The 14085-nt window shown below is 39.4% G+C and overlaps 1 protein-coding gene across 2 annotated transcripts in view; it reads right to left on the bottom strand.

Annotated features, from left to right (window-relative positions):
• The window catches only part of col5a1 (procollagen, type V, alpha 1), a 70036-nt gene that overhangs the window by 32175 nt on the left and 23776 nt on the right, over positions 1 to 14085 (bottom strand). For both annotated transcript variants that reach the window (XM_057359987.1, XM_057359988.1), the window contains exons 3-8: positions 13629 to 13842; positions 11869 to 12031; positions 5779 to 5910; positions 2560 to 2679; positions 1574 to 2134; positions 324 to 737 (exon numbers count right to left, since the gene is read on the bottom strand). In XM_057359987.1, the coding sequence (XP_057215970.1) occupies positions 324 to 737; positions 1574 to 2134; positions 2560 to 2679; positions 5779 to 5910; positions 11869 to 12031; positions 13629 to 13842 (1604 nt within the window). The remainder of the gene's footprint in view (positions 1 to 323; positions 738 to 1573; positions 2135 to 2559; positions 2680 to 5778; positions 5911 to 11868; positions 12032 to 13628; positions 13843 to 14085) is intronic.

The raw sequence follows: 14085 nt of genomic DNA, 5'->3' as shown, positions 1-14085 counted from the left end.
CCAAACAACACTGACCTCCATTGACTTTCATTGTATTGAAACAATACCCCGAGACCTTTCTCAAAATATCTTCTTTTACATTCCACAATAGGAATGGGTCACGTGCAGGTTTTTTACAACATGAGGATGAATAAATGATTCGTTTTTATTCAAATGATGACTTTTTTCCATCCATCCATCCATCCCTCCATCCAATGAGTGCATACATAAATGACCTCATGAACTAAAGGCCACAACGTATTAACGTCTTAGGGGACTTTGAACAAGTTTGAATGCTAAAAAGGCGAGTTCGCAGATTACTATGGTGGGAAACTAATGACTACCTGGCCGTAGGACTCAACGGTCTCCGCGGGAAGCTCTTTTTCGCCATCGGTATACAAGTTGTCATAGTCGTACATCTTCTCCAGTTCTGAGTCGGTGTAATCCGTGATGGACTCCTCCTTGAACTTGTCGATGTCAATGGACTCTCCACCAATTCCTCCTTGTCCAGCTCCCGTGGCAACAGACCCCGCCCCCGCGCTGGCACCGGCACTGGTAGACCCGCCCCCTACTACTGATCCACTGGAAGAAACTGATCCACCTCCAACAGACACAGAACCGCCCCCTACAGACACAGAGGTGCTGCTGCTGCTGCCGCCTCCTCCCTCGGTGTAATCTCCCTCTCCATATCCTTCACCGTAACCCTCTCCATAGGGCAGATCATAACCCTCACCGTAATTATCATCATAACCACCAGCCTGCACAAAACACAAAGTGAATGTGTTAAACTCACATGCAGAAGGCAAATAATAATCTAGTATAAGTATCGATACCACAAGGTTTGTGTAATGTGTGTGTGGATCAATCTATTCGTATAGAAGCACTAGTCAGAAAGTTTTAACTTATTATTTATTTTGAATATTTATAAGTGCAGAACATGTTATATACATTTTTTTATTTTATATATGTTTGTATTAGAGCTGCACAATTATTTCAATTTTGCAATAACTGAAAAATGTTAAAACCTAAAATATATATATATATATACTGTATTTATATACTCTTTTCGTGTGTTATTATTGACTTGGTTCCCAGTACAATTTTTGAATTCTTAAATCAAAGATTTTACTTAAGATGCAAATTCAAATGAGTTTATGCTTTGTTCATGCTTAAAATAAATAAGAATATCTGCCAACGGGGTTAGAAAATCAAACTGAAGAGTACTGTGGACTTAAAATGAAATACTAAAACTTTATTCGAATTTATATTTCTTACCCCAATGTGAGATATTTATATTTAGATATAAAAGCAAGTAAATCTTGATTTAAAAACAAGACAGTAATACTCTTAAGATATTCTTTTTTTATTTGGACTGTAGTGCCTGTGTTTGCATAAGCGCATGTCTGATGTGAAGTTGTTTCTAGAATTTTACGTTTTTAAATATATTTTAATACTTTTACAAAAAAACTATCCTATTGCATTTTTTTGAAAAATCACATTTGCAGCTCTAAAAAATATATGTTTACACATTTAAATGAATATATGAGCCTATTCTAATATACAGTATATACATCCACATAAAGAGTAAACTGACCGAGGTAGATGAAGAGCTGGATCCAGTACTGCCACTGGAACCGGATCCGGCACTGCCACTGGAGCTGGAGCCGGTACTGACTCTGGAACTGGATCCAGTACTGCCACTGGAACCGGATCCGGCACTGCCACTGGAGCTAGAGCCGGAACTGACTCTGGAACTGGATCCAGAACTCGATGTTACGTTTCGTGTAATAGTGTGAACTCTCCCACTTCCTCCTCCTGCAGACGTGATGATGCGTCTGTCCAGTTCTTCTCCCAGTCCCAGATCCACCTCGCCGCCCAGTCCAACATCAACTTCTCCGGCTGTACCTGTACTGGTGCTGGTGATGGTCCGAGAGCTCTCAGGACGGGAAGTCGACTCGTCATAATATGTCTCGTATCCCGTCTCGTACCCATCATAACCGTCGTACGGGTCCTCGCCAGTTTTCGTGGTGGAGCCAGAGGATGCAGATGAGGAGGATGAAGAGGAGGATGAAGAGGAACTACCTGAACTTCCTCCTCTTGGTGAACTTCCAGTAATAACCGAGGTAATCACACGACTGCTATCCGGAACAGACACCTGGCGATTTGTTCAAATGAAACGTGTAAAAAATATGACACGGCTTTTATGACATCAGCGGTTTCAAACCAATTAGAAACATTTCAGTCAGCATTTTTTTAGTTTAGATAGAAAGTTATCCGCAAACTTTGTGGAGAACCATCAAAGTTGGTACATTAGTGAATTAAGAGAAAGTGTGCAAATCTTTTGCAAGATTCCTTTAACATTCCTTTAAATTATTCCAAAGAAAACAACGCCTGTTTTGATAATCTGTCATCCCAATAACTCACCTTATAATCACCTTTCTTAACCCCTCTATTCAATATTCTATTCATACTTTTTCTGAATATCATGTTTTTTTCCTTTCTGAATGTTTCACCTTGAAATACAGCGTGTTTAAGTTTAAGATCATTTTTTTGGAAAATAACTGATGATTAGCTGATTACCGTCAGGTCTTCTGTTGCAGCTCCAGTCACTTCATCGGTTGTCGTCGTTTCTCCTGTCTTTTCCCCATTCATGTCCTCATAGTATGGATATTCATAATAGTAGTTGTCATCCTCTGTGTTCTAAAAAAATATTTTAAAAGAATTATCTTCCACGTTCACGCTCTAAAAAATGATGGTGTGCAATTTATTTGCAATAATTTGTGATCTATAAATTTGGAAAAATGAAGCACAACCATTCACAAGCATGCATAGATTCCACATTGACCGCTGAATTATGGGTCAACGGTGCCGCCATATTGGAAAGGGCAAGACTGGCCTATGAACCCATAGAAGTGAATGGGATGTTCCGGATAAAATAACAAAGTTAACACTTCTCAAAGGATTTAAATGGTTTACAATGTATGTGGAGTTCAAAAACATTTTATCTCCAGCTACTTATAACCTTGATTGTCAGACATGAAAATAATTTCTTTTCATATGGATATGTGAAAACATTTGCTTGATTTGGCTCATTTTTTGGCTAATAATCGTGGAGACATCCATATTATTTGTTGTACAAATCTTTATAAGGCAACAAATATAAGGCACATTTAAAAACAACAAATGTTATACCAAATAAATAAACAGCTAGACTTTAAAGACATCTTACATCTCAAGCGATACTATAAGCCATAAAAAATGAACATTTGTTCATTATTATCTGTTCCTTATTTGAAAAACAGATATAAAAACATTTTTGGAGGATGGAAGGATTCCCTTCAGATGAGTCCAGAGGAAATCCGTGTCGTCTTATCTACAATGAGAGTGAAGAGCGCAAGGAATTCCAACCGCCCGCCGACCTCTCACTCAGATTCATCGTTCCGCCTCGCTCTCCCTAATTCCCACACATTAGCTATGGATAACTCATCACGTCTTCACCCGTAAACAAGGTTCCTGTGATTTTTAACTGATGGAAGAAGCTTTTGAAATGGTTCTGGGATATATTGCCCCCTACTGACACCCCACACACTGATTTACTGCCCCCGATACACATAAAGGTGAACATGAGGTCATCAGAGGGGCTTTTTTTACGGCAACGTGCTGACATCAAGGCTCAAACTTTAAAAGAGTCCATGCTTCTAAGTTACTGTATTTCAGCTCCTTTTTCAGACACAAGTATGTTTTTAATTTGAAAATGTTTGTCCTTGTTTGCTCTATAGCTTGATGAGTAAGTACAAAAAAAAAGTTTAAAACACATGGTCGAATTTTTCGGCGTGTCACATACTAAAGCTTTCTGTCTTTTATTTAAATCCGTCTCTTCCTCTCTTTGGAGCACTCAGAGGATATTGGCATCTGAGTGTAGACAGATGGTCGGAACGACAGAAACGGAGAAAGTAAACACTCGATTATCGTGCCATAAAGTCCATGGCAAAGTCCAACTGGAGCTTTGTGGCATTTAGTCCACGGATTAAAAAGTTGACAACATTAACTTTCAGCAGATATGCTTATTTAAAGGGAAAGTTCGCCCAAACATCACACATTTTTTCATAATTTACTCACCCTCGTGTAATTTCAGCAGAACACAAAAGAAGAACGTTTTAACCAAACAAAATTGGACCCCATTCACTTCCATTGCATGAACACAAAACCACTTAGACATTTCTCAAAATATCTTCTTTTGTGTTGCACAGAAGAAAGAGTCACATAAAGGTTTTAAACAACATGAAGGTGAATAAACGATGACAGAATTTTTCATTTTTGGGTGAACTATCCCTTTAACATGTGCATAACGTGCATTCTTGCATTGCGTTGGCTGTAACAAATCAGTACTGAAGGGGGTGAGAGAGTTCAAAGTCTGCTTCAGCTAAACCAGATGTGTATTCACATCATAAATAAAAACATGTTTAGAAGATCTAACTTGCTCAGCAAGATTCTCTGGCCTGAAAGAGAATTGTACTCTATAGGAGAGTTTACATTTACGCATTTGGCAAACGCTTTTATCCAAAGCGACTTACATTTCGTAGTATACATTTTGTTTCTGACAATGTGCAATCCCCTGGGATCGAACCCATCACCTTGGCATTGCTAGTGCCACGCGCTAACCACTGAGCCATAGGAAAGCTTAAAGGGAAAGTTCACCCAAAAATTAAATTTACTCACCCAAGCTGTTCCAAATCTGTATACATTTCTGATAAACCCAGAGAAAGATATTCGGAAGAATGCTTGTATCCAAACAGTTCTTGGCCACCATTGACTACCATTGTAGATTTTTGATATATTTCTTTGTTCTGTTGAACGCAATAGAAGATCATTTGAAGAGTGTAGGACGCAAACAGTTCTGGGGAACTTTTGACCACCATTGTAATTTTTCCTACAATACTATGATAGTCAATGGTGGCCAAAAACTGTTTGGTTACAAGCATTCTTCCAAATATCTTTCTCTGTGTTTATCAGAAATGTATACAGATTTGGAACAGCTTGGGTGAGTAAATGATGACAGAATTTTTATTTTTGGGTGAACTGTCCCTTTAAACGAATGCATGCTAAAATTAGTAATTAGTAATAAAAGTCATATCGCTGAGAATGTGTATGCAACATTTGCTTTACACCTGCAAAGGTTTATTCAGGACTAAACTTGTGTAAAAGCATAATACATGGAAACTTCCTGTTTCGACAGGAAATACATCAATACAGCAAACTTAATGAACAATTTAGCACTTGCGGTTGTTGTTACTTTCAATAAAATAACGCAGGTGCGTCGTACTGTACCCAAATGCACTACAGGTCGAGACCTGCTTTAAAACACTCGTCTCCTCCCATCACCATTCTCTCTCCCTCTCTGTCTCTCCGACTGATGAGGTCATTTTGTTCAGTCGGAAAAGTAAATGCTAAACAGACTGCCTGCAGCGGAGTCTTTTCCTATGAGATGGAAAAAGCTGTAAAGAATGAATACGGCTGAAACACACACACACAAGCATGGACAGGTATCGTTACTGCATTTTAATTCTCTTCCCATTCCACGGGCCAAATAACAGCTGAATACACGTATTAATGATCTGAGTGACCGCGCTGTGGAGCAGCAGCAACACCAAAACCAGATTTGCCATTTTCCATTAAGTACAGCGATGTAAGAGGTGTGAAACACGTCATGTTAGCATTAAAGGGGGATGCCAGACCAGAAGGAGTCCAGAGCGCAAAGGATTCTGGGAAGTGCTGGTCTTATTTTCGATAGGTACTTACATATTCATCAGTGTTTGGGTCTTGGTTCTGGGGCTGTTCTGGGGCAGGAACCTCACAGTCAGGGCTGTAGTGTTCACAGTAGTCAAACGCAGCCCGGTGGTCTGCTACAATCATCAGCTGCTGGATGTCACCCTGGAAACAAAGAAGCAAACAATAAAACCACTTGATAATAAAACAAAACAGACAGAAAAACATGGAGAAAGAGAAAAATATCAGGGTGTGTTCTGACGCTCAAACACACAATATCTGCAGTTTCTTCAGACCAGAACTAGATTACTGTTTACTGAATCCTCTGTGTACTACATTTACTTTGTTCCTGGCACAACTCTATATCAATATCTGGTATTACTCCATATTCTATATTTCTATTATATGTTACAATGATCCAAAAGCTTGATATTTTTTCCTCGCCTGTATGTCTGTATCATTTGCGTAAAGAGTCAGCTTGTATCCGTCCAGATGAGCACAAGAGATGCATAGAAACCTTTTTGTAAAAAGGACGAGCACAACGAGCAAGAAGTCAAACGCTATGTCAAATTCCTCCGAAGCACAGAAACATGAACGAGACCACTTTTTTTCACGTAACAGATGAGCCCTTTCATCCAAAAAACATATTTTAAAAAATAGCAAATACAGTATGGAAAACTGATGAAACACAGAAGACAGGAAACACAGGTGCAAACATTGAGAAAGTGGGTCTGGGAGGAGAGAAGTTTGACTCAGAACCCGAGCGGACGTCAAAGCTGTCCAATCGAATTACGACACCTGTGCGCTTTCATGTACACACACACACACACACGCACACACACACACTATAGCTATGTTCTGAATAGCACACAACCATAAACATGCTATTTCTATATTGTAATTTTATCTTCCTGTAAGCATGAAATGCAACAATGACCGCATGCATTTGTATAGGTGTGCAGTCCACAGAACACACTGCACGTGACACCACATCCCACAATGCAATGCACTAAATTGAACTTTACATTTCACATTGAACCGTAATGAAAGCCGTGATTTGAACAACTTACTTGATTGTACATCTTATCAAAAGTGAAATGCAACCATATGTACATGATGCATGATGTCATATTGCTACATACTGCAAACTGCTTTACATACTTAAAATAACTTAAAATAAATAAACATATGTTACAAAGATGCATGTAATTGCTTTGGAAACAGTAGTTTGAAGATGCACTGATCCTCGTCTGACCGTCAGCCACTGACAGATCATATATCAGTCTGAGAGTGACTTTCCTCTGTTAAACAGGCACAAATACACATTTTTTCATACTTTTACAAGCAAGCGAAGAAAAAATGTGCAAAGTGAGTATGCATTCCGACAGAAAGATTAATGTCTGAATCTGACATGAGTTTTAGAGTCAAACATAAGGAGACGAGCGCGCACACCGATTATCTAATAGAGGTGATTTAAATCATCATGGCAAAACAAGACAGACAGAGACAGAAAGGGAGAATGAGAGACACACACACAGAGAGAGAGAGAGAGAGAGAGAGAGAGAGAGAGAGAGCAGTGCAGAAGGCTCTCCAGGCTGTATGGAGATTTGGCTGTGAGAGGGAGACCGGACAGAATCACTATTAAACAAAAAGTTGTAAAGATTTCAAGAACACGGAGAAAAACGGTTCACTGCCAACCACAAAAACACACGTGTTAAAACCGCTGAACAGAGCGAAGAAACATTACAAACAGAGTGAATTCTGGGTAATTCTTCATCTCCAGACAAAGCACACATTTTCTTTGGTGCTGCTGATTCACTTTTTGTTCTATACTAACATATCGTTTTTTAATAAATAAATTCTACCAGATTTATAGAACAACAAATTCTGATGCATTATTTAAAATTCATAAGGGATTTTCTTTAAACTGTGCAAGTAGCTTCAATTCACCTTTTTTTGTGGCTAGCTGTGGTTGTCACATCACTTATGACGATGTACTTTGGTTTTACTGTAGGAACAATGGCTTTAGTCATCTCTTCTTGGCTGTTGCTTTGGATAAGATTGCCAGTATAAACATGTGTTTGGACTCGACAGCAGTTTCACGTCCAAACTCTAAACTCCAGACTCTCCCTGATCCACATGCAAACATTCACACACACAGATACACACACATATAAGTGCCAACATATTCACTTCTTTCAATCCTTTCATAACTTCTCTCAGAAAACTAAATTATTATTTACATTTTTTTTTATGCATGACTAATGAAAAATCCATGACATGAGCGTGCTCATCGTTCCAGTATTTTTTTGTAATGGTTGATGGTTGGAAACAGCTGATGATTCCTATTGGTCTCTGTAATGGAAGCCATTAGAATTTGTGTTGTTTATAGCAGAGGTCTGCTGCTCATGAGCTAAGGAACTGAACGTCTGATAACTGAATACTGTTAGTCTGGCTGGTCAACAATCAGAAACAGAGAGTGAGACAGGGATGGGATGGGATGGGATGGGATGAGGCAAAGAGATAATGGATCTATTCTGGGATTTGTGTTTTTGTGGATCTGTGCTTCTGAGAAACATTCATCACATCACTGCGAGAGAGAGAGAGAAAGAATAATAGATATTGCATTGTCAGCATCTCTGAAATATGAGCATCTCCTTCTCCAGAACTCTCCTGAGCTCAAGCAAACTGTTTTAGCAACTGCCTGTGGCAACATATTCAGCCAAGACATGACACACACGCACACCACTTTTCCCAAAAAATTGGCATCACACAGCTGCAGTTTCCTCCATCGCCAGAGGGAGGCGGTAAACAGTGCTGTGGTCAATTAATAAAAAAGAATAAGTTATCCCAAAGTTTTCTGGTCAGACGCCCGGAGAACAACACGGTCCTTTTCGTATTCAACAACATTTTGTCTCTTTCTGGATCACTTGTTCTCGACTGCCATTTGTCATATTAAAACACATTCAATATGCCCAAAAACACACCAGGTCACATTATATCTTCAAATGTAAAGAAAAACACGTAAATACTAAACAAAAGACTACATTTTGTAATAAATTGTACAGTAATGCATCCAGCCAGTTAGGTTTTTGCGCTTTTTATAAGCAAACAATTAAAGCAATACAACAAATGCCAACATACAGGTTGTAATGCGAAATAATGTAATGGTTTAAAACAGGTTTCATTTTCCTCAACCTTGAGCCAGACTGTATTTTCACATGGTTTGCTAACAATAACACACCCATACGCTACACACACAATCCGGTCGAATTACAGCTTCAGGTCTTGCTCTTATTAGGTTTGTTTAAAAATGACATCATCACATCTGCTTATGACCTCATCAGCCCGAGACACAAGAAACCGATTGCGTATGATCCCCATTACAACGTAAACTCTTGTCGGGGGAAAGATTGAGAAAAGATCTGAACTCAGCAGGACACATGCATACAAACGCCACAAGAATAAAACGATAAATCCTCAAGACCGCATATGCCACATGCACATATTCGCACGTGTGACGGTGTGCACACACACATCCAGACCGCGTCTGGGCATTCTCGACAGCAAAAAGCCAAACCACAGAAACCACACCAGTGGCGCACACACACAGCGCCAAAGTTCACATCCAAAAGCAATATGCCCGTCTGTCTGCCCCCGACTCTCTAGCCCCTCCCATTCTGTCTGTCACATTTCTTTTCCCCATTTTAATTGTATTTAAATAGTTCTGGTTCTGTTGGTCAACAGCTATGACATCATGCAGGTGATAAAGATGGAGAGAATTTAAAACAGCGCATTAGAACGAGGGAATACATCCAGTGACGTCTGGATGTCTGACAGCTGATTTTATCCACACGTCTGGATTCCTTTTTTCTATCAGAGAGAGAAATTCTCCCACATGCACACACATCTGTAGACCAGTGTAGAAACCCCCTAATGATGTCATCAGACATGGACCTCATAGTCCTCATCCTGACCAGAACTTTCCACAAAAACTTTACACCACCTGCCCCCCTCGTCTCCTGTCTGTCTGGGTCATTATCTCGAATCAAAATGCTTTATTAGTGACCTGTGAGCTGTGTTGTGGTAGCTCTCAACAACTGTTGCTAACTAGATATTTACATTTTTTTAAAGAAATTATGAGTGGATCACTCGCCACTGTGATGCTAGGGTGTGAATAGTTGCCTAGACGTTGCTAAACGGTTGCTGAGGTGTTCCGAGGCGTAACATCCTTGCACAGCTTTCAAAGTCACGTGATTCAAGGTTTGAAGCACAAACATTGTAGGACAAGTTATATACCGAAGTAAAATACTTAAAAGAATTCAATTTCAAAAAAAGTTTTGAAATACACTTACAAATGTCAACATGCTGATAGCTTTAAATCTCGATATCGATTCTTCAATGTGTTGTGACGAAATATCTATTCAAAAGACATGTGAGAAACAATGACCCGTATGGTACCCGTGTTTTAACTGTAGTATTTGTAATAAAACCATAGTAACCACCAATTTACTACATGGTCTCACTACAATAACCATAGTTTAGCCATGACATCTGTAGTAAAACTTCGGTAATACAAATGTGTATCAATGTGCCCCAAAAACATGGTTATGTCTCTTTTACTATAATAAAAGCATGCTTAATTTTCCTAAGGGAAGGATGACTGAATTATCAGAAGGTCAGGGTTTGTTCAAAGCATGAGCAATAATTACAGCCTTTCTTGAAGCAGCTTTAAACTACAAGGCAAAATGACACTCATCTCTCTTGTAAAAACATTCTTTTCGGTTCCTTTCGACTTGTTTTCTCGCTATACAAAATGACGTCATAAAATCTCTCTCACTGTTTATCTTCAAAATCCATCATCCAGAAATGTGCGCTTTTAAGAGAATGACACAGGCAGACTCTTGAAATGAAATATGTTTTCTGTGTGTGTGTGTGTAGGCAGCAGGGGTTTGGTTATGGTTCTGTGGTGACCTGCAGTCTCGCTCTGTGGAAAAAAATACACGCTTCTTTCCATTTTCTCCAAACCCTTGAGCTTCAAACAGAAAGGTAGACCAAACCATGAAGACACGTCAACATTCCATGATATCTGTGCGTCTGCGGTCAAACCGGGGAAACGAAAGCATTACCGAAAGTCCTTCTGAACGTCTCATGTGCAGTCATAGATTGTCCAGACGCCACAAGCTCTTGGTCACATTTGGACACATTAAATCAATACGGCAAAACTACTAACCAATATGGTACAATCATTATAAATATTCAGCGAGTGCCATCTTGAAACAAATGGATTATTCTGCATTTTTATTTCAATTTGATGTAAAAACAAGGGTAAATGGGTCAGAACAAAACTACTGACCACATTTTAATGTACCAAACCTTTACAGTCAACCTGAATAGACACACGCCACAGTCTATAAACTCTTGGGCCATTGGGTAACCCTACAAACCCAACAATTATGTTGGTGCTACATTACCACAACTAGGTCTGAACAAACACGTTAAACAAACTCTCACATCTTCACTTGACATTCACAGCCAGTTACTAAAACATTTGAACATTCAGTCGACAGACACGCGTCCACAGACCGCTGACAAAGATCATCTACAAACTTAACAACATCACGGTCCTCAGACAAAAAAAACACAGATGAGATCTCTTTCATATCTCAATTATCTGTCCAAGACCGCAATGATGGTAAAATTGTGAGAAAAAGAAAACACGTTTATCTCCTCTGGAGTTTTATCTCAACAATGTATCAAACTGCGCGCAAAATGACCGAAGTCTGCAATCAAAACTCTAAGATAAAGTCATATTCTATCAAAGACTAAATAATTTCAGCTATGCTACCCACATTTAATTTATAGCTCTACTATTTTCATGCAATGAACAGTCTCAAATTTGTATTTAAACTAAGGAATTTTTGGAGAAACATTAGAGACAGACATAATATTTAAAATCCTCATGCATCCTAAAGTATAAAAGTACAAGTGCAAAGCAATAAAACCTTTTTTTAGGAGCCAAAAGAACAGGAATGTCTGAAGAGAGACTGAGGTGACAAGATTCAGAAGAAAGTTCTAGTAAATATTTTGGAGGACTGGAAAAGATTCTCGGGATCTTCTTACCTCAAACACCTCCTCGTCCAGGATACGCGTTCCAAAGACCACAATCCCTTTGGTGTCGATGATGGGGTGAGGGCTTCTGGCTAGTGTCCGTGTGATCTTTTTCTTACAGTCCAAAATGAGAGTGATGCTCTGTTTGTGAATGCTGATCGCCACACGGTGCCACCTGAGTCACGCACAAAAATAAAACATTTACAGCCACTTTAAGACCTCAGGAGACTCAAATAAAAATACAGGTTCTTAAAAAGTTCTTTATCAGGCTGTCTGGTTCCATATAGAACCTTTAACATCCACAGAACCTTTTGTGCCACTTTGTATTGGAAAAATGTTCTAAGGAAATGGCAAGAAAGAAATGGTTCTTTTCAGCAACTTTGGCTGAAATGTTCTGTAGGGAAAACTAAAATTGTTCTATGGTATCATTGTAAAAAAGCTTTACTTTTAGCACTATTTTATTGTTAAGTGGACACTGTGCATGCTGTCTGTCTGTCTGTCTATGTCTAATTAACTGTCTGTCTGTCTGTCTGTCTATGTCTATTTAACTGTCTGTCTGTCTACCTGCCTGTTTATGTCTATTTAACTGTCTGTCTGTCTACCTGTCTGTTTATGTATATTAAACTGTCTGTCTGTCTATTTAACTGTCTGTCTGTCTACCTGTCCGTTTATGTCTATTTAACTGTCTGTCTTTCTTCCTATCTATGTCTATTTAACTGACTGTCCATCTACCTGTCTGTCTATGTCTATTTAACCGTCTGTCTGTCTACCTGCCTGTTTATGTCTATTTAACTGTCTGTCTGTCTACCTGCCTCTTTCTGTCTATTTAACTGTCTGTCTGTCTACCTGTCCGTTTATGTCTATTTAACTGTCTGTCTGTCTACCTATCTATGTCTATTTAACTGACTGTCCATCTACCTGTCTGTCTGTCTACCTGTCCGTTTATGTCTATTTAACTGTCTGTCTTTCTTCCTATCTATGTCTATTTAACTGACTGTCCATCTACCTGTCTGTCTATGTCTATTTAACCGTCTGTCTGTCTACCTGCCTGTTTATGTCTATTTAACTGTCTGTCTGTCTACCTGCCTGTTTATGTCTATTTAACTGTCTGTCTGTCTACCTGTCCGTTTATGTCTATTTAACTGTCTGTCTGTCTTCCTATCTATGTCTATATAACTGACTGTCCATCTACCTGTCTGTCTATCTGTCTATGTCTATTTAACTGTCTGTCTGTCTATTTAACTGTCTCCCCATCTATGTCTATTTAACTGTCTGTCCATCTACCTGTCTGTATACCTGTCTGTCTATTTAACGGTCTGTCTGTCTGTCTGTCTGTCTGTCTATCTACGTCATTTTAACTGTCTGTCTGTCTACCTGTCTTCCCATCTATGTATATTTAACTGTCTGTCTGTCTTTCTACCTGTCTGTCAGTCTGTGTCTATCTACAGTGACTGTCAGTCAGTCTGTGTCTCATATTTGTCTACAGTACATCTGGCACATGAACACAAACGCTTCATATATCAAGAGCATTCATTTTAGTCTTCACACCTGTGCAGGTGTTTTTCTTGGCACCAGCATGTCAGATTAAGTCTGACACTTCAAAGCCAACACTGAATATCAAACACAGTTCTCACTAAAGCGTCCAACATCAGATCATACAAAGATACAAAATATTTATTTAAATGACAAATTCCTAGCCAGTCACAACATGGCACACTTTTGTTGGGTCAGGAATACAAAACTCTGATCCCTTCATCCGACTGTATACTTACTTTCCGTCGGCCAGGTTAATCCCTCTGAAGAGCGGGTAGTCTTCTGGGCCGGGTTTACCCATGTGATCCTCGTACAGGAAGACCGGTGAGCGGCCCATCTCCAGTCCGAGCTGCTGGATGCCTTGCTCATTATAAACCGACAGCAAGAAGGACTGACTGCCCTTGTTCGGCTTCACCGTCGCCAGGATAGAGAAGTCCTCAGGGAACATGGACGCTGCAGAAGGAGGTAGTGTTGAAAAGCATCACTGTTTTGGGTGCACAGGATTGCAAAATATTACAAAAAGAAATACAGTGTGTGACATCACGTCTGGAGACAGAGAGATACTGTCAGGTAACATTGATAAAGAGACTGACAGGGATATGCGCAAAATGGAAAACTGCTGGATCTTCTGATGGGGACTTGGCACATCTTGGGGGAACTCTGTTACTATCTCTCTCTCTCTCTCTCTCTCTCTCT

The sequence above is a fragment of the Triplophysa rosa genome, linkage group LG19 (genome assembly GCF_024868665.1).
Source record: "Triplophysa rosa linkage group LG19, Trosa_1v2, whole genome shotgun sequence".
Taxonomy (NCBI): Eukaryota; Metazoa; Chordata; class Actinopteri; order Cypriniformes; family Nemacheilidae; genus Triplophysa; species Triplophysa rosa.
The sequence above is the reverse complement of the archived record's forward strand: the minus strand, read 5'-3'. Positions and strand labels throughout refer to the sequence as shown.